The sequence below is a fragment of the Chelonoidis abingdonii genome, chromosome 19 (assembly GCF_003597395.2).
Source record: "Chelonoidis abingdonii isolate Lonesome George chromosome 19, CheloAbing_2.0, whole genome shotgun sequence".
In the NCBI taxonomy this organism is placed as follows: Eukaryota; Metazoa; Chordata; order Testudines; family Testudinidae; genus Chelonoidis; species Chelonoidis abingdonii.
The window spans coordinates 40,904,423-40,925,916 of record NC_133787.1 but is presented as its reverse complement, the minus strand read 5'-3'; the positions used below and the strand labels follow the sequence as shown (position 1 = coordinate 40,925,916).

General features: G+C 37.8%; 1 protein-coding gene and 1 long non-coding RNA gene across 9 annotated transcripts in view; both read right to left on the bottom strand.

The window, feature by feature from the left end:
* NFAT5 (nuclear factor of activated T cells 5) overlaps nt 1-21,494 on the bottom strand; it is a 174,445-nt gene that overhangs the window by 77,921 nt on the left and 75,030 nt on the right. For 4 of the 8 annotated variants that reach the window (XM_075073802.1, XM_075073803.1, XM_075073804.1 and 1 more), the window contains exons 2-4: nt 20,757-20,882; nt 6,834-7,392; nt 1,423-1,615 (exon numbers count right to left, since the gene is read on the bottom strand). In XM_075073802.1, coding sequence (XP_074929903.1) covers nt 1,423-1,615; nt 6,834-7,392; nt 20,757-20,882 — 878 coding nt within the window. Of the gene's footprint in view, nt 1-1,422; nt 1,616-6,833; nt 7,393-7,856; nt 7,919-20,756; nt 20,883-21,494 lie in introns of all 8 variants that reach the window. The other 4 variants (XM_075073807.1, XM_075073805.1, XM_075073806.1 and 1 more) reach the window with 4 other exon arrangements.
* LOC116837860 (uncharacterized) lies at nt 14,959-15,725 on the bottom strand. Its single transcript, XR_004376803.2, has 2 exons — nt 15,651-15,725; nt 14,959-15,107 (listed from the first exon to the last, which is right to left on the bottom strand). It is a non-coding gene; the product is annotated as an uncharacterized LOC116837860 (long non-coding RNA).

The window sequence follows — 21,494 nt, the reverse complement described above, 5'->3', positions numbered from 1 at the left end:
TCATTGTTAAAAATCGGAGCCTTATTTCTAACTTGAATTTGTCGGTTTTTTAACTTCCAGCCATTAATTCTTGTTCAGCTAGATCAGCAACCTTTGGCCTGCAGCTCGTGCTGCTTCCAGCAGCCTCCATTGGCCTGGGACGGCGAACCGCGGCCAGTGTGAGCCGCGATCGCCTAAACTTGTGTATGCGACAAGTAAACAAATCGTCCCGGCCACGTGTCAAAGGTTGCTGATTCCTGTGCTAGATTAAAGAGCCCTTTAGTGTCTCGTATTTTGTCCACAGGAAGATGCCTGTACACCAGAGGTGGGCAAACTATGGCCTGTGGGCCACATCCAGCGCAAGGGGCCATCCTGCTCGGCCCCTGAGCTCCTGGCCCCTCCCCTGCTGTCTCACTTCCCTCCCAGTTACACCGCCGTGTGGGCGGCGCTCTAGGCGACAGAGTTGCATGCTCCTGCCGAGCAGAGCAGCAGCATGTCTGGCTCTGGCTAGGTGGCGCAGCTGCCAGACATGCTGCTCTGAGCAGCACGGTAAGGGGGCCAGGGGTTGGATAAAGGGAGGAGGGTCCCGGGGGGCAGTCAGGGGACGGGGGAGTGTGTTGGATAAGAGTGGGAGTCCCCGGGGGGCCTGTCAGAGGGGGAGAGGGGTATGCAGATAGGGGTCAGAGCAGTCAGGGGACTGGGAACGGGGGGGAGTGGCTGCGGGTGGGGTCCTGGGGGTGGTTAGAGACAGGGGGTCCCAGGAAGGGGCAGTTAGGGGACAAGGAGCGGGGGGATTGGATGGGTCAGGGATTCTGAGAGGGACATTGGGAAGTGGGAGGGAGTGGGGGCCAGATAGGAGGTGGAGGCCAGGCTGTTTGAGGAAGCACAGCCCTCCCTACAGTTTTGCAACCCTAGTGTGGCCCTCGGGCCAAAAAGTTTGCCCACCCCTGTTGTACACTAATCAAGCAAGCTCTAAATCTTTTTTGAGAAGTTAAATTGATTGTGCTCCTTAAGTCTCTCAGGGTATGTCTAGACAGCAACTGGAAGTGAGCCTCCCAGGCCAAGTAGGTTGCTAGACAGAGTGTCCTCCACACAGCTATTTTTAAGTGCACTAGCCTGAGCTCTGCAAACACAAGTCTGTCTACCCACACTGCAAGGTTCACTTCCAGTTGCAGTGTAGACATGACTGCACTGTAAGACATTCTGTCCAGCCCTTAATTCATTTTTGTGGCTCTTCTCTGCACCCTCTCTAATTTTGCAAAGCCTCTTTTTAAAATGTGGATTCCAGAACTGGATGCTGAATTCTAGTAACCGTCTAACCAATGAGCCACAAAGAGGTAAATTCACTTCTCTGCTCCTACTCTCTACTCCCGTATATACATCCAAGGATGACATTAACCCTTTTCCCCACAGCACTGCCAGGTACTACTATAAACAGACTACCTTTACAGTTGGAAAACCTTGTTGTGTCCGGTCTTTCACTGAGCCTCGGCTGCCCTCAGTCAAGTACCGAGCTCTGTGCTGGGTCTCCGGCTGTACCACAATCTTCAGCTCCTTGCCTTCACTTTTAGTAGGATACTGACCAGACAACATCGGGCTCTTCTTCCCTCCGGCTCCTTTCTGGTTTTCTGATGCTCTAAGAAGTCAAAGCAGACCACTGAGAACATGTTATAAGAAGTTCCCATATAAAAACAAATCAATGTAAAGTGCCATAGATAAAACAAATAAATTGGCAGGTGAAATATTTATAAGAGCACATGTTTAAGCTAGACTTGTCTCACTGACAGAGAAGGAACCCTGGAGGGTAAGCAGGACAACACTTCCCCATCTCCTTCATTCTGTGAAAATATGAACTGTTTTTCACATAAATAGCAAAGGGGAAACCAATTACCATTACTAGAATAAGTTAATAATAGGAGGAAGGCACATAGCCTATCCTCTCCCCAGTATATTGTATAATCAGAAAATGTAGGGGAAATGATATGCATATTTGTAATATGACTTAAAAGCTCAACAGAATTAAGGTTAAATGATATAAATTTCTTCTTAGATAGAAAAACAGCCTCATGCCTGTCTCCTCCTGAATTTGCATGACCACGCAAGTTCACAACTACTATTTGGCAATTTCTGTCAGATCAAATTGAGAAATATATGACAAAGCTGTTTCAAAAGTATTTGGCTTAAGCAGATATGCCATAATTGCACTGACTTTAAAACAAATGCAGTGCATGCAACAAGACCATCTCTTCCCAGGTGTGTGGTCTTCAAAATGTACTGTAGCTTGTGATCAGTTCCATAATTAAAACCTGAATGAAGAAGCCCTCCAAAGTACAACATTTCACAATCAATTTTTTTGTCCATTTTAAAGGATCAAGAAAGAATGTCTCACTGACCTTATAGAGTGGAAGTTTGTAGGATATCATGAACCAAAGTCTGCTGAACACATTTACCAATAGTGAACAGAACAATTCCCCTGGCAACAAGGGTTGGCTGGGAGAGGCCTTAATCAGTTTATACAGAATGTAAGCTTTAACTTTATCAACAATTAGTTTCTGCATTTATTGATGTGAAGAAACCATTCTAAATGTCAACTAGACAGTGTTGCCTCCTTGAGGGCATGGATAGCCTGAAATAAGGTAAAGGTGTGAGATTCCTAAGGAATGCTGTTTCAAGGCACCTCGTTAGCAATCTAGCTGGGGAAGGAAAGGAAACCTCTTCTTCCTCAAGGTCACACACTGATGGTGGACCTATTTCCTGAAAACTTTGCCAGCCTTAAACCCGGAGAGGCTATTTGCACTTTGATTAGAAGAGGTGATAGCCCGTGGATTTACACAATGGTGGATCTGCAAAATATCACCCAGCCTGAAATTCTCACCGTACAATACTACAGAGCACGGCTCCATAGTCTACAGGAAATGCACATCCTCTTTACAGGTTTCCCCAACTCCTTGCCTAACCCCTGTATAGCTGAACCACAGTAGTTTTGCCATAAGACAGGCCTTCGTTGCTGCAGAGGAGGGTGCAAGTTTTTCCCTTAATACTGCTGTTACATGTCTGATTTTCCCCAAGGGGTTTCATCCATCATGCTCTCACCTACACCAAACCTCACAAGACTCTTGAACACTTGCAACAAGTATGAATAATCTTCTGACTAAGGATCTAGTGGATGATTTACCAAGGGCTGCAGTAACTTAATTTTATGTGTTTATGAAATTTAACCTCAAGACTCAAACTGTCCTATGAGCCTGTTATTTATTCAATCTGAGCACAGAATCCTAAAGTGCTTCACCAGACCTGTTTTCTAGGCTTGTTTTCAAATTAAAAGAAAAGATGTAGAACTTAGAGGTTATAAAAACATACAAATTGCAACAGTACCATTTTATGGCAAGAAATCCTCATGGTTCAGCTTCAATGTAGCCAAACAGGCTGTTACCACAAAAAACCCTTTAGTTTTATTTTCACTCAGTTTTTTTTATTCTACAGAAACCCTCTTCCAGTTGGGACAATGTACACAAGTTAATGAAACTTAAGTAAACAAATGTAGGAGAGCAGTATGAGTTACACCACTGTCCTAGTTAACCAAAAACACTAATTACATTCAAGGTTTTTAGATTATCAATTCTCCATATCTTCTGTTAGGAACTTATTCCACTATATTAGCAGTTGAAAGATAAATGTTAAGTTTTGAGTCAGTACATTTTCTCTGCTATTCATGACATCCAGAATTTTAAATCATGTAATTAAACATGGGAATCAGAAAAGGAATATTAAGCAATTTAATTAAATTATCATAAAAAGTATAGTCATATTGTTCAGACCTCTGAGACTGGGATTCATATTTCTTTGCCTTTAGAGCTCACCTAAATTCCCTATAATGTCACAAGGAATTCTCAATGCAGAAACATATGGGTTACACATTTTGATCTCTCACACTCAGAATTCCAGCTAAACAGATTATTGAAGGAGACTTTAAGATCATAGAAATTTTGATGGGAAGAACAAACAGATATGTGACCTATTAAAAGAATATACACATTTAATACTTTGTCCTTCCCGGAATACCTGTGTGTTTTCTTTAATTATTCTACTTTTGAATCCTGAGTTACCTTGCTTGGGTAACATACTCCACATATAGTGTGTTATTTTTGTTTGAAGAGGTACTGATTGCCAATTATTTGGAATGTTTTCCCATTAAGAGTCTCTTGAAATTATGATTATCATTTTCAATCTAATTAGCTATATTATAGATGAATTTTAAATATTTCACTGGAATCCCTCTCATTTATCCCTGTTCCGAACTATAAAGGAGAGCTCGTATTTCTACACTGTCCTTCTAAATTCAGTTACCTTTTACTCCCAGAATCCGTAGCATTCTATTTTCCATGCCTGTGCAAACAGCAACAGTAATATTTTCCATATACTTATTTATTAATTAGCTTAACAGGTATCAGAACCAAACAAATCATTCTGACTGGCATGGTCATTCAAACGAACTGCCAAAGCTAAATGCTTTTATTAGAATACATTCCATGATGCCCACTCAATATCTCAACATTCTATTTTTGTTTTATTTGTTTCTTCATTGTCCTGATAATTTAAAGTGTGTGCCATCTGAACCACAACTGGTCCAAATGAAGACTTGAGACTAATAGTGAGACAGAGACTTGGTATGATTCCAATGGAGGAACAGGAATCCTCCTGTTTGCCCTGGAAAATCATCAAAAAATCAAAGCCTTTTAAAAAAAGTTTCACAAACTCATTTCGCAGTTTCTATGGAAGTGGGCTTTTTTCCCCTAGCTCTTACAGAAGATTAGAAGTCTCTTTTGAGGGAGCTAGTATTTCCATTGTATGAACTAGTGTATATAACAAGTGTCATCATCCTCCCTCTTCTCCTGAAGCCAAAATGTGAGTCAACTAGCTTGGCTGAGCTCCACTGGGCAGAAAAGCAAAAAAAAAAAAAAACCCCAAAAAAACAAACAAACAAAAAACTCTGCACTACAGTCACTCCTACAATCTGTGTTTGCAGTGCTGCATCTCTGTACTCTAGATGTACATGTCCCATGCGGGGGAGGGAGAGAGGGCGGGTATTTCCATATACTACCCACTTCTGATACTAAAGCATCTACTTTTAACTAGAATCTGCTACCTGGAACTTTATCAAAGTTTTTCTTACAATCTAGACATATTGTATAATGCATACTACTATAATCAACCTTGTTCCCAGTGTTCTAAAAGCTTAAGGCTATAGAAACATAACTTTTCCTTTATTAATGCATGCTGCTTAGCTCCTGTTATGGTAGTAATGAACATTTTGCTAGCTTCTTCATTATTAACGCTACCAAGGTCATACGTCTGTAGCTTACTAAGCCTGCGCTCCCTGTCTGGAGAAAACTTCTGTGCACACACAATTCTTCTCTACAGGAAGAGCACTTCTTTCCAGGGTGACTGATAATTACTTTCTTTCCTGTAAGCTTGTGCAACCTTGTTTTCTAGCTTTCCAAACAACTTGTTTATTAATTTGAGATGCTACAAATCAATTTTAAAGAGTTAATATTTCACAGTATTATAATTTTTTTCTGGCAAACAGGAACGTTGGACTATTTCACTGATACATCTAGACCATTTGTGGTAAAGAGACACAAAAAATTGTTCCATCGATTAAGTACTTTTTTGCAGAAACCAAGGCTGGGTGGCAATGTTTACTCTACATCCTTTGATGAGCCTGGTCTCCTCTTACCGAATGAGGTATCTACCACGAAGCTGCAGACCACTCTGGAGAGTTTCTCAGAATCACTTTCTCAAAGCACCATTTTAAGTATGGAACTGCAATGACCCTGGGAATACAGACTAAAGGCTGTTTCCCTTAGGAATATGAAAAGCTCATCTTTCCAGTCAGTCATATTTTAATGTTCACCATTCCAGTGATGAACATTAGAACACATTGCAAGCACATACATAAAAGTAAAAAATAAATCTATCCACTTGACTGCAGTATAAAAATAAGTACTAAAGAAGCCACAGGTAAAAAAACAAAAACAAAAAAACCTCAAACTATTGTAAACTCATGGAGGTTCTCTCTCTCTAAAGCAACTACTGAAATGTATCTAGTAAACAGTGTGAAGTGGTAGAGATGTGAGAACACCACCCAGGCATGCCCACATATGAACACACACATGCACGCAACCCAGAAGCACAGAGAGAAACAGGATTAGAGATTTATTTCTGAAAATCAAATACAGAAGTGAGTTCACATGAAAAACAGAATTTAGTTCAGCATATAATCTTAACATTTTATCGAACAAAAAGTGAAAGACGTGTTAATTTAAATGCTGAAAAATCTTAACAAGCAATTAACTTCTATATCCATCACTCTCTCTATTTGATAAATAGAAAGAAACAGACAGACAGAAGCAGATAAAATGTATCAACCGAGATCCTCACATAAAAATCTGAACAAGGTATTTTTAGGAAGACAGTGTAGAACAGTTATAAGATCTCTTCAGTACTTATAGCTCTTTTTAAATAGACTTTTTACAGATGGAGCCATAGAATTAAAAAGCTTTCTATCCTTTGGGAATCTTAATCCACTGGGGAAAAAAACTTGGATAATCTCACCAGTACTGGACTGAATCACTAACTAAGCCTAGCATATGTTATATTGCAATAAATCTTAGCTTTACTTCTCTGCAAAGCTTAGCAATTTTAGCATAAACTTATGAGCTAAGATATAAAACGGAAGGAGAGGCTGTGATTATGTGAAAACCTGAGTAGAACACTTGAGAAAAATCAGGAATATGTTGTATTAGCTTGGTGTTACATATGGTGATAGAACTTTAAAAAATGTAGATACCAACCCATTTCCTGCTTTTGAGTTGCCTTTGCTGTCCGTGCTGAGCTGAGAAAGGACATAGTGAGGCGCTTTGGCACTGTCGGCATCAAATATATCCATGCTGGATCCTTCACAATCTCGACGTTTGATCCCTGGCCTCTGCTTTGGATTTCGTTTGCGTGATTTACGTGGCACCTCAGTGTTATCATTGTAGGAACTGGTGCTCATGTTACTGAAGTTGGAGGGGGAATCCTCCATCCACATAATGCAGCTCTGCTCTGATTCCAATCCACACCCTTCATCTTGGCAGGACATCTGACTGTTATCCAGCAAATCCTCAGGTGGTGGTGAGATGTACAGGACTGTATGTCTCTTCGGCATTGACTGTTGCTGCTGGACTGTGTTACTGGTTAACTGCTTTTCACTTACCCCTCGGTTACTTACCCCCACGGCTGAGGAGCAGCTCTCCACTTGCATAGCCTTGCTGTCGGTGACTGAGGTAGAGTAAATGGTAGGACTAGAAGAGGTGGTAAAGGAGCTGCAAGCACCGCCCATGGAGGAAGAGGAGGGAGCTGAAGAAGCATCTGCGGTGTATAATTCAGAAGTAAATACAAGATACATGTCTGCACCTGTGCTGGCTATAGCAGTCCCATTGAAATAATGTGATTTGTGAACTGATTTTTCCCCCAAATGAAAATTTGGAATTTGGTAAGTTTGAGAATGTAAATGCTTCAAGCAATACAAGGTCTAAGCAATACAATATTATTTTTGAAGTGTCCAAATGGTACTTCACTGATTACAGTTCAAAAGTTTATGTTTTTAGTTAACTTTAAGTCATAAAAAAGGCTGCAAGCAAACAACAAGGCTTTTATTGCTTCAACTGGACTAATCATTTGAGCATAAGCCATTTTATCTAAAACAATGGAAACCCCAAAGCAAAATGTATGCTTGTAGTCCACATTCAATGCCAATTAAACCAGTCATTACTAGAATTTTTTGAAAAGATGGGACTGTGCTTAGCCACAAAATATTAAAATAAGTTTCTAACCTATGAAGCAGAGAACTACAGGTCATTTTTAATGCAGACACTCCCTGCTTCAGAGGCAAATCCTGGAATAAAAATATGAGAAAATAAATGAGAAAATTGCTGCTGATTCCAGATATCAATTATAAAATGAGAAATAAAATATAAAATCAACTTAACTGTAGGCAAAATGGAACTGGTACCAGTCACTATGATATGGGTTGTTTATTGTGTAGGTTCAGAACAGGGACAAAACTGATTTGTAGCATGCTTAGCATGGAAAGATAAAAGGCCACTAGGAACTCAGAGGCTGAAGTCAGCAACAGATTATATACTCCCATCTCCCAGGAACTTGTTGGCTGGTCCCCTTAAATACAGAAAGTTAAAAGCCATATAGAACCAATGAGGGGACAGAACTCTTAGTTCAATCATGCCTCAGTGTCCTCAAGGACATTAACAGGGTCCTACAGCTACCTACCCACCTACTCTAGCAAAAATTATTTACTAACCAAACTGGGAACCCTACAGATCAGACTGCCCTTGATACAGGAAAGCAGGGCTACGTGTTCAACAACAAAAAAAAAAAATCAGAAGAATTTGAAGAGCAACAGGATCATTTCTACTAAAGATTTTTTTTAAGTAACTCTCTCAAAACTTGACATATCAATCAGCAAGTGAGTAAAAACAAAGAATGTTAAAATTCAAGTAGATGTTTTCAATGATAGCAGCTTATTGCAGAACAACTCACAAAACTGTATATTTTACATTAGATTGTAAGCTCTCCAGAGAAGGAGCTATTTTCTTCTTCTTCTTTTTTTTTTTTTAATCGTGCTGATCACACCAAAACTCAAGCAACAAATACTACCACCACAAACTTCAATGGGAAATAAACCTATACTAGAATATCACAGAATAGTCATTACTGCAGCACTAAGGGCAATATCTGCTGTAAGGAGGAAGTCAGGTTTTTGGGTGTGTTTTAAATCCAAAAGGCAGGAATCTCTGATAAGCCACTCAAATCATGACATTATTTTCATAATGTGGAAATTCAGTTAATTAATCTGTATTCTAACTATCTTGGACAACTCTTAGGAAATCTCAGAAAATTAAAAAAGGGGGGAAAACATTTTTTTGTTTGATGATGAAGTGAATATTTATTTTCAGGTATGGTAAAAATGAGAAAACCATAAAAAAAAAATCAGTGTTTTTGGTAATTAAAATTGAAGCATCAGAACCATATGAAGAGTCATTAAAAATGAAGGTTGTTTTTAAAACAACCAACTTAATAGGGATTATTTTTCATTTCACTTAGAACAGAAAAACATCCAATCTGTGGTTAAGCTTTAAGAGAAAATTTAGTTGTCAGTACAGCTTATCAATAAATTACTCTTTCAGCTATGTAGAAAAAGACTCCCTTCCTCCACCTCCTGGACATGCTGAATGATACCAGTTCCATTTTCCAGTTTGTTCCTTGGTAAATGTAGTGGCTGAAGCTGGAGGATTCAGTCACTGTGAGCTGCATTCAAATTTAAAGACAAATTTATCTGTTTTGTAGCATGCATTAATTCAATGCTTCCTTTTTAGAAACATTTATAAAATTGGAAAACTTCTTCCTCGAGATATTAATTTCAGTGACAATATTTAGGAGCTGATTTGCAACCACTTTGAGTTGAGAAAGATTGTTACCATACATGTTTTTACCTTGTTGTGTTAGCAACAACAGCATTAGTTCCTAGTTAGTATTTGTAAATGCACCTACATAGAAATAAAAGTGTGCAGCGCACACAGAGCATGTGTGCTGCATGCAGGGTTTGCAAGTGGAATAATGCTGCAGACTTGTCCTGCTGCACAGCAACATTTTCCCTTCTTAGGTATCAATCCGTTTACAAATGAAACAAAACACCATGCACAACAGAATGCAGAATATGAACACATCATGGATCTCTGCCCATGACAAAAACTTTACCTTGAATAATAAACAATTACACAGCTGATTCTTGAGTCAGATAACAAAGTTCTAGAATTGGGATAAAGGTGATCACCCTTTGGCAGAATTTAGCATTAAGAATTACTTGTGAAAACGGTTAATATTTGCTACAAAAGTAAACTTTAAAATGAGCTCCTCTAAAGAAGCATTCATGTGAAAAACCAAAGCAGCAGAATTTAGCATTTTATACATGCAAGTCTGCATTGGGACAGGTATACCAAATGGTGATCATATCCTGCATTTAAAATAGAAATCCTAGAAACCCAACAGATGAATTTTACCTTAATTTTTGTGGAAAAACTATTTAAAAAATATTATTTATTAGCACAAAGCTAAATAGCTGGTAACACCAACACTGTCTGAGGTCACCAATGAACAATATTTCAAAAACTTTAATCATAAATACTACCAAGTTCCAAAACAAAATTTCCTCTGTATTTTTAAGAGAATTCGAAGGAAATATATGTTCTCCTAGAGGGACCAGTTGCACTGTATTCCAATTAGCAGGGATGCCCTGTGTATTGGTAATGCAGGAAACAAATGGCAAGCTAAACAAATACTGTTCAATACAATCCAAATATCCTCCTTTTTTGCTATATATTCTCAAAAGTATTCAAATATCATCCATTAATATGCAACTGTTAAAATATGTATAGCTTTGTGAAGTTCAGTGTTTTTCCTATCATACCTCAAAAATATAAAAAAAGCAGCATGAGGATCACGCCAATCAGAGAAGCAGATCATTTATTTTCTGCCCTTACAAAAACAGGCAAATCTGAAATGCATTTTTGAGGATAAATCAGTGTAAATGCACTTTCTAAACATTTCAAGTTGTGCGACTAGTAAAAATGATGCAACTATTTCATGTTTACAGGTAGAACCAATAGGTCTCCAGCCAATTCATCTTCTTCCTGGTTTAAAGAGTAAACAAGTAGAATCTGCCAGGTATGAATTCATGAAGTTACTATAATGAATAACAAACCAACATTTTTACACAATTTCATTTTTTTTTTTTAAACTTTAAATATATTTGGAGCCGGTGACAATCTATGCATACATCTGATACACAAAAAGGATCCCTTGGTTGAATATGCTGCATTTAAACATTCTTTATTCTAAGTGTTCAATACTTAGAATCTTCATTGGTCCTGTTTTAAAACTTGAAGCATTTTTCCATTTCCTACTTTTTTAGAAATTATCCAACAGAAAAAGAAATTGTTCCCAAGAGTACAGGGACTGAGCATACAACAACCAGAACGTAAGAAAAACCTCACTTGTGTCATGGAAAATTAGAGTACAAACACAGGCCTTTTTAAGCATTTTCTTTTTGTCTTAGAGTGTAAATTATTCACCATAGAAACACATTAGGCTGCTATTTTTATCTGACAGCTTAGTTACCTGTGCTTTAATAATGCTTACCAAAACCCACAAATATTAATTTTGTTTACTTAGATAGTTACTATATTCTGTATTTGCACATTTGAAATAAAGACAGAACATTAATAAGACTTCGCTACAGTTTTCTTAAAATTATTCGACAATTACAATTTTATATGACATAAGCCAAGTGAATTTTTGATGGGGTATGCAGCCACAGGACCATAAAAGCAAATAAAACAGGTCTGCAAGTGTATTTTGTATTTAAATCCTTTCAAATTAGAGTATGGTGGGTCATTCTGAATATCACCTCTACTCCATATGAAGTTAGTAGAAATGAAGAAAATAACTTTCATAATCTGTTGCCTCCGCTCTCGCAAATATTTCTCCATAAAGCCAAACAGATTGATACAGAACAAGCAGTTTAACACAAGGTATTTCCTGTTCTCTTTCAGGCAACACAATTTACACATTAAATAGATGCAATTCTATAGTTTGTAAATGAAAGAACCTAAACTAACCAAGAATTGTAACTTAATATATTTGGTCAGTGCAGGAGTTTATAATGTAAATCAAGAAAGAACACCTATTTCTCTGCACTATTTCTAGAAGGACTGATGCATAATTTCCAGTTGGTCATGGAATCAGTTCACCCATGTTTCCTTTCAACAGGCTGAAAGCTGTCTGTTAGTCCCAACTGCCCATCTCACTTTCAGGGCAGCAAAGCAGCATTATTTTCATAGCCTCTTCTTTCTATGAATTGGAATAATTTAGGTTCTTTCTGAAAATAAAAAGCAGCCAGAAATCAGGCAGTGGGAAAAGGGGATGCAGTGCCCATGTGGCACAATTGCATGCTACCAAATTCACAGGCTAGTACCAGGAAGAGTGGAATGCATAGCAAAGAGCATCCCCATGTGCAAATTAGTGCTGGATTTTGTTTTACAATTTGTTTATTGAAAAGGAAAGAAACATTAGCTACTAAATTACTGACTAAGGCCACGTTATATATTTCTATAATTCTGTGGAGTCAAACAAGACTTTCAGCCTTTAAAATAATGGGAGCGGGGGGGCAGGATGATTACTGCTTGCCCTGGAGGGAGTTACAGTCTTTAAACATAGCTTAAGAGGAGCCAATCCTTGTTCCATGAAATCCTTGTTCACTCTTCACAGAAATCCTTCAATACTACAAGGATTCACAATCCCTCAAAAACAAACAAGTGCCTTAACTCCTGACATTTAAAACATGCTGCTATCTTGCAATGCGAGTTACATCCCACAGTGGAAATTGCAAGATTTCAAATGCAACTATGTGAGAGAGATTTGTTTTTGTTTGTTTTTTTTTTAAAGTATTCCAACCCCCTGTGCATGAACAGTCACTACATACAGGAAGTCAGTAAGAACTCTCCTTATTTTTCAGGGCATAGCATGTATGCCATGTGCTCCATTACAGGCTGTTAGAAAACAATTGGTGACAAAAATGAAAATTCAAACACCACACAGGGTAAAGTTTGGGACATTTATAGGTAAGTACCTACTTAACTTGAGATACTGTGGAAATTGCAGATTTCACAATATTAGGTTTCCACCGCAATTCTGACAGCAGGAGCCCGCCCACTCTCAGCCTCAGGACCCCAACAGCAGAAAATCACGGAAAAATAATAATGGACTTTATTACTGCAAATAAGGTCCATATTGCTTTTTTTGTTTGTTTTTTGGGGGTTTGGGTTTTTTTTGGTTGTTTTTTTTTTTTTTTTGCAATTTTCCATGTCTTGTCTGCAACCCAGCCACAATTTTTTGAGAATCATCCCGCAATTCAAGTAGGGCCTTATTTACAAGCCTAATGCACAGAGTATGGCCCTCCATGAATGTTAATTATAGACCTTACATGTTATAGTCTTGGCAATATTTGACTTTTTCAAAATAAAACAGAAGGATACTACATACAAAATTTCCAGCATCAACCCTGGTGTTGCCAAAGGTTTAAAAGTTATGGACCAGAACTTACAAAGTGGCTGCAAACCTGCTTTTAACACCTCATATGCCAACTTTGGGTTTCTACTTTTCTTCTTTTAGTATTACTGATGTAAAGTCAAAAACTTTACAAAAAAGTTTAGTTTTCAATCAATCCACTATTTAGAAACAAAAAAAGAAAGAAAAAAAGACTTATGAAGAAGTCTGAAAACAAGACCGACCTATACCCTGGGTGAGATTAGATGGGTTAAGTGTCTCTGGCACTATTTGTCTTCACTATTGACAGACACTGTCACAACCCAACACACGATGCCTGTCTCTGAATGGCGGAGCTAGAATGCAAGTTAAGTATTAATAGAGAAAACAACTAGCATCCCAGTAAATAAAATCAAGCAATCCAATTCATCAGTTATTCAAAAATAAATAGTCACACAGATTCAAGATAGGCTGGTTATTTTAATTTACATTAAGTCCAAAACAGTTTCAATTCCCTTACAATTACATGCTGAAACAAGCAGTATTTTATACCTAGAATAAACACATCATTCAATCTGTTTTTATATAAACACCACCAATTATTTACACTCATGTTTAAAGACAAAGAAGTAGTAAATTTCTTACCTGCAACTTTTTTGTTAGTGGTTCTCATCCACCAATTCAGTTTAGTAGGTTTTCTCACTCAGAGTGGTGTCAAAGGCAAAGGCAAATCAAGCAAGGTCAGGCAGAATTCTACACCTCCTCAGCTGCTCCCTCTTCCAGCTCTCACCTTTCATCTCCCCAACTTCCTACATAATCAAACCATCTTAAAAGGAATAATTCTGTAATGTCTTGACTGGTGGATCAGAATTACAAAACATATCTCCCGGTAGGAAATGATCTCTTCTGTTTCTCAAATCCACTAGTTCCTTCCAAAAATGTAGTAATGCTGTGCTGGACTAAGTGAGGTTTTTATACCACTATGAAAAGGAATTTCTCCCCAGTATTACACACTAGGTTTGTCCTCTTTTTTCTGTCTTTGTTTCTGCATTATTTGATAATAAGAATGGTGCATTTTCATAATGAATTAATGCCAAAACCTTCTTAATGGGTGGGCTTTATTGCTTATTCATCAGTCAAGAGAAGGCTGACAGCAACTTTGGACTAGAACAGAAATAGGAATTAGAGACCTAAAGGTCTACTCCTTATTCCACTGAATGTTTAGAGCTTAGAGGGAACACATACTGCCAACAGAAATTTCCATTCAATGGAAAGTGTGTTTGTGAGAAACTTTCCTTTCCCTCAACTCTCCCAGTACATATCTACACACTATCACCATTACACACAGAACTCAGAATGATAAGGGAACATCCTTGCCTCAACTGCCACCAAGCTAATTAGACATTGGCCTCTCCTGGACTGTTGAAACTATCTTCATAATCGTGTGTACCTAGAAGTGACATACTGGGAATGGGAGTGCAGTATACCAGAGGCCCCAGTATGCTAAACACTGCACTATCACATAGAGGAAGACCCTGGCCTAAAAAGCTTTACAATGTATATTAACCTTGTAAAAAAAAAAAAAAAAAAAGTTGATATTTCTTGGCTGAAACAAATCTGCTATAGATAGTTTTTCCTTAAAGCTGTGCATTCTATGAAGTTTGTCCTCCTTGAAATTCCCTCCCCGGAAACATATGGAAAGCACTTCCTGAACATTCATCTGTTGTATTGTGATTGAAGTGATGGTTTTCTGCATAGCTGATTATGCATCACAAGAACTGAAAGCTTTCCACGACTTTGGACACCAGACCAAAACCAGATCGAGCTTTTTATTTTTCATAATCAAGTCAACACATGACATCATAAACCTGCTATGTTAGCACTCATATCATCTTTGAAGATTCTGGTAACTGCTTCCAGACCAAAGGAAAGGACCAGTGACTGACACTGGCAATGAAGTCCACCTAGAATAAATACCAGAAATTTCTGCTACTGATATATGGAAATAAGCAAAAGAAAGGCCCCAATTCAGCAAAAACTCAGTTTCCATTTTCAAACTTTATTTGCAATTAACTGATTTGGAAATTTTAGTATGAGTATTACCCAAAAGCTTCTTCGGCTTTATGGAGGAAGAAAATGAACCTAACCCTTAGAGCATGGTTGCAAGAGGGGACAAATGATTAATTGTATGGCTCTTGTATTAACAAATGAGCAGCAAAATATCATTTTCAAAATTAAATGTACAAAAATGATTACTCCAAGTATTATGGAGCTCACCCCCTTCCCCACAGGAGAAGTTAAATTACTTCTTTAAACCTGCCTCCTTATATACCATTTTAAAGAAAGGAACAATCCAAATACCCCTAGCTATAGTATAAATGTAACTTTTTAGCAAATTCAGCACTACTGTAGATGTTTCAATTATCCCACTCCACAGGGCCAACCTTTTTAAGATTCAGAAGTATTCCTTTTGTTTAGAATACCAGATTCCATCTGCTCCATAATACCTCATATCTCGTGGATGGCAGCTGACAGAATCCCACAGATCATCTTTTTTTAAGCAGGGAAAGACATAAGAACAATGTGCAATCAGAATTATCTTCAGTGAAAATTTGATCTAACAGGTCTATGCTACTCTCTCTCAAGATACCATATCATTTATTTTTGTATACTGTTCTTACCAAAACATTACTCAACCTGTCTGATTACATTCTATAAATGCAATTTAAGAGGGTTCTGTGAACAAGCTTCAGGAATGTGGAATTTGTGTCCCAGTGTTTACTATAAGAAAACAAATTGATTGTTTTATTAGAGCTAGGAAAGTTGAGATGGGAATTGAAAACAGCCAGAAAACCAAATTAGATGCAGAAAGGTTGTTCATAATGGCAGGGAGGAAAAAATATGGAAGAATATCCATTCCCACAGTGGCAATGGGAACAGGAGATCGAAGAGAGACACTGCAAAGGATGCATTCTTTACTGTACCCCAAAGATTTGCAAACTGTCCTTTGTTAAGATTCTACTGGAGGGAGAAGGTACAGGACTACAGCTGGCAGTCAAGATGCTCCCTTTAGATTTTCTGTGCAAGGGTAGAGAGGATTTTATTGTACATACTAATTCAGAGAACAGGTTCACCCTTCACATTTACCTTTGCAAAAAGGAATACAGTTTAGAGTGCTTAGGAACAAAGGCTCTTGTATCTGAAGTATTCCAAACAGAAGATGACAACAGAGGCTTTTTGACTTGCTACTAGAAAGGAACACAAGAGAAGAGACTTAGATTAGCCTTTTGAATAGAAAGATAAAGGGTTGTTTAAATCAGTTTTGTAAAAACCCATGTTCTCCAAATGTGAAAAATCTCATCAACATCTGAGAAATACAACTGAAGTATCAGGCACCTCCTCCTACAAAGGTTTGAAAATGCTCATGCCAGGAACATTAAAAGTATGGGTTCCTGAAGTTCCAGCTGCTGATCTATGTAAGTGATGAACTCCAACTATAGCCTAGATTGAGATTGCTTCATCATCTGGATCTGCAATCAAAAGAGCCTAGTAAATGATCCATATTTCCTGTTAGTAATATGCTCGTGCTGGCTCACGTTACTCTTTTTCCTGCCCTCTAGATGAAGATGCTCCCACATGCAGCAGTCTATACAAAGAGGTCACGATGCTAGTCCTTAGTGCTGATGCATATAGGGAGCCCCTTTTCCTCCTATTTTCTGGAAGTGTGATGGAACTAGGCACCTGAGAAAGAAGCTGAGGATATCAGTGTTGCAGCACAAAATTCTGGATTCCTTGTTGGTTACACTTGCCTGATTGACATTCAAAGAGTGGGCAAAACTCTTCTTCTGAATTGATGAATGTGAGATACACATAGAGTTGCTTATATTAAAATTATCAAATGTGTTCATGCAAATCCAACTATCAAGACTCAGTTTTAATATTTTTAAACTAACCTGTAAGTTGTAAAAACAAATGTTAAATGGTAGAACTAGAAGTCTGTTTCTGTCAGGCCCTCACACCTGAAAACAGCCCATCTTGCTCCTCTAAAAATCTGAAGAGTTAGCTGCAGCAAGATTTTTATGCAATGCATTTACATGGAACAAAACCTCAGAGCAAAGCATCTGATGGAAAACCCTACAGTAATCTGATTTTCAGCCAGATACCGTGTCACCCAGTGGCTAGGGAAGCAGAAAACAAATTATGTTAAATCTTAAAGGAGAAAAAACACACCTCTGATCACTCACTATGATTTAATCTTCTCATTGCTTCTAGTAAAGTACACTTGCTTAATTTTATTTATTTATTTTTACACTACATACTAAATGGTAGACCTATTTCTAGTTAACTCCATCTCTTAAAAAAATAACAATGTATTTAATGGGCTCACCTATAGTGATGTAGGTTTAGACTTATAACATTAGAAAATACGTTATTGTTTTAGGATAAATAAGATAGCACACAAAAGATTTACACAAAACACTAGAAAGAACAAACTGGCTTATGATAGTGGAACTCTAAGATGCCAAGGTCACCTTTCTTCCCAACTTTACCATTTCTACAACATCAGCCATTTGAATGTGTGTCTGTGTTCTTTTACTAACCACTTTTCAGAAGTGACAACCAGATGAGTGAACAGCCAACCTTGGTTTTTTAAATTAAATATAAATATACAAGCACACTCCTCTTCCTCTCTCTACAATACATACAGGAAGCCTGGAGTGACCTTCCCACTTTTTTTCCTATTAACAGAAAGGAGCCTCAACCAAGCAGACTCCTTATACTGCAAGAGTCAGGACCAGCTATGACAGCTGCCTGAATAGACTGCAACAACCCTAAGACAATTGGGGCATATGATAGAGAGGGGTACACCCAAAAAGGAACTAGTGCAGCACAGGGAAAGACTGCTCCCTCCAAAGAAGGAGAAATAGCAGCCTTCTGACTGAAGCACCTGTGCTCTCTTCCTTTGGGAACCTGGAGAATTTTGAGTATAGGGGGAGAAAAACTCCTCCTTCACAAAAATTGAGAGAACACTGAAGAGGTGGTGGGTTGAGTGTCATTGAAAATCAGCTCGCGTGCCATAAGTTGCCTACTCCTGTATTACACGAACAGTAGATTCACTTGCATTGAGTCTGTTTTATCCTTCTGTTAACTCCTGTCACATCCTGAAAGTGTGGCCTGGGATTTTCACCAAGGGTCTAAGGGAATTAGTCACCTAACTGCCACTGAACGTCAATTAGACATAGGCACATAACTCCCTTAGTTCCTTTGAAAGCCCCAGGCACAAACTCTTTCAGTTACGGACCATCACAGTTGTTACATGTGTACACAGCACAATGGTGCTGATCACTGACTAGGGCTTTCAAGGTACAAATGATACACTATTTATAAATACCAAGATTCAATCCTTCGGACACTCACTTTTATGGCAGGTGACAGCAGTAATGAGATTCACACTTTAATGTTTTATAAAAATTTTTAACAACGTTTATATAATCTAAGCTGTGAAATTTCTTACAATCTTTATGATCAAGTATGCTACTTTTGATCCAGCTTTTTAACTGCACCCTATGAAACCTAAAAACTCAACTGGCTTCTCAATCCTGATACATAGGAATCTTCATCAGAAAGTGACATTAAAGACCCCTTTTAGTTCAGTGAACATGGAATCTTCTTCCAGTGTTTATAAATAAACCTCTGATCTACATTATTTTCTTTCAGTTTTCTTTAAAGGAAAGAACATAAGGCCATACTGGGTCACACCAAAGGTGCATCTAGCCCAGTATCCTGTCTTTCAACAGTGGCCAATGCCAGATGCTTCAGAGGGAATGAACAGAACAGGTAATCAGCAAGTGATCCATCCCCTGTTGCCCATCCCCAGTTTCTGGCAAACAAAGACTAGAGACACCATCCCTGCCCATCCTGGCTAATAGCCATTGATGGACCTTCCTCCATTAATTTATCTAGTTCTTTTTTTGAACCCTGTTATAGTCTTGAACTGTCAATGCTGCAGTGTAACCCAAACACAGCTAGCACATTCCCAGCTTTTTAAGCAGATCTGGATTGACTATCAGCAGATGCTAAAAACCTAGCAGGAACAGACATTTAGTTCTGTTTATCTAAACTCAAATGCTCAAAAATTGTCCCAGTAAAGGTACAAACATAGTTAGCAGTTACATTTCTGTCTGTGGATTTAACTGTAACAGTTTTTTTTTTTTTTAAATCTATGTTTCTGCAACAGTTCGGTTGTTGTTATACCCTTGAACCAGATTCATTATTAAGAACTGAGGTAAAACCTCTTGTATTTTAAAATCTCTTAGAATCAAACACTTGTAAAAGAAATTACCACCTTTTATAAATCTAATGACTAGCAAGCTCCACAGTACACAAATAAATCCACAGACTCTGTTAGAAAACATCTGGCAAAACATGAACGGTGATCAGTGCTGTAAGTTTCTCTTACAGATTTAAACCTTTTCAGCATCAAACCAGAAAGTCTGTTTATTGCACTGTGCATTTCTGGGGCATGTTTTTATATAGAAGGTTAATCCACATGAATCTACAGCAAAAGCTTCATAATGCAGCTACCAGCACCCCCACCTCAAACATTAATTTTCTAGAACATCAACTGATGATCAACACACCACTCTCAAACTTAATATAATGTTATAAAGATGACAGGAATCCAATTATTCAAGAAATCTCAGCCCATTAGGGGAGAGGTATAAGCCATGGGCACAATGATTGGCTTGCCTTTTCGCTCAAGTGAAACTGCTTATTAAAGAGTTCCAGCTATACACTAGCTCTCTTCAGAGCACTGGTGCCAACCTCACAGATCAAAACTTTATCTTTAGCAATAGACTAACTCTTCGATATTTATTTTTTAAAAAACAAAGGTCAGTAAAAGGGACTTTAGTCTAAAATATTCTGCATAAGGAGATGATCTTAATATTTTGTAAATAAATACAGTTTAAGTGTCATGTCCCACACTTTCTCCAAAATGACACATTGCAAAAAGAAATGTGCTTAATTCTAAACTGTGTACCTAATTTAAATTGTAATTTCAGATATTTTTGACAAATATGAAATCACATTAACTAGTTATTTATGTTTTAATATGCAATAAAAAGATTACAGTACATGCAACAACAGAAAATATATATAAGTGTGCTTTAATTCTGAGAGCTTCTTCAGGCCATACAAAGGAAAACATGGTATTTTTCTTCCTATAGCCTGATAAAAGACTTAAGGCCAAAATACCAACTCATATTCTATCTTCTATGCTAGGTGGAATTCATTAATTTTACACATGGTTCAGTTCCAAATTGGTGCCTACCATATCTGAAGAGAAGAGTGGATTCTAGGAGTTAGTACACACTTATGGTTTTGAAGAATGTACCAGTGGGAAAAGCATATTATGCATGTAATGCAAGTATGATTTAGGCAAAATTTTCTTGTAATGCATATCATTTAGTTTGATTGTTAGAAGTCTCCTAGAATGAGCTCTCATTTATTTCTTCATAATCGTCTCAGACTCCAAACTTTGCCAGCACTGTTCATGTTGACCAGAATACTACACATCTTAAGGATATAACCGAGCAAAGTGGAATGCTTACCAGCAGCAACTACAGCTGGAGGAGGCGAACCTGCCTCACCACCACTTGTTTGGCTCATGGATGCTACAGATGTTTCTCTGGAAGGTGGTAACTGCAACTCCTTTGGGAGAAGGTCATAGACAGATTCTGAGAGGGGGAAAAAAAAGGAGAAAAGGAGTTTAAAACACAGAGATCAACTGTCATTTTTGTAAACAGAGATTATATTAAAGATTTTAGTCTAGGAATATAGACCAACTATGTGGCATCTCAAGAACCTTCATAATAAGTTGCGTAGGCAAATTTCTTGGAGATCACTGATCCACAGAAATCAAGTTGATTTTAAAAAAATTAAAACTTAAAATATACAAGTTTTCAAGACTGAGCAAATTTGCATTTTCCCTTTGAAGACACAGAGTGACCATCTATGAACCTGCAACACATGGGTGCCTTTGAAACAACGCAGATGATGAAACCCAGAACAAAAGTACCTGAGATCTGGAGACAAAACTACTCTCAGTATTTAAGCAGTGGAAATAGCTTCCAATGGAGAATAGACTAATATTTAGGAAATAATGTAAAACCTTCCTATTTAATAATTTTTTTCACCATAACAAGAATGATGGTCACAACATACATCACCCCTTCCCCTCTCCCTGACAAAAAAACCAAAACCAAAAACAAAACACAACCCCAAAGATTCTATAAACTGAAATATCAGAAAAGAGCCAGAACCCACTAGAGATGCTGTTTTATGTGGAA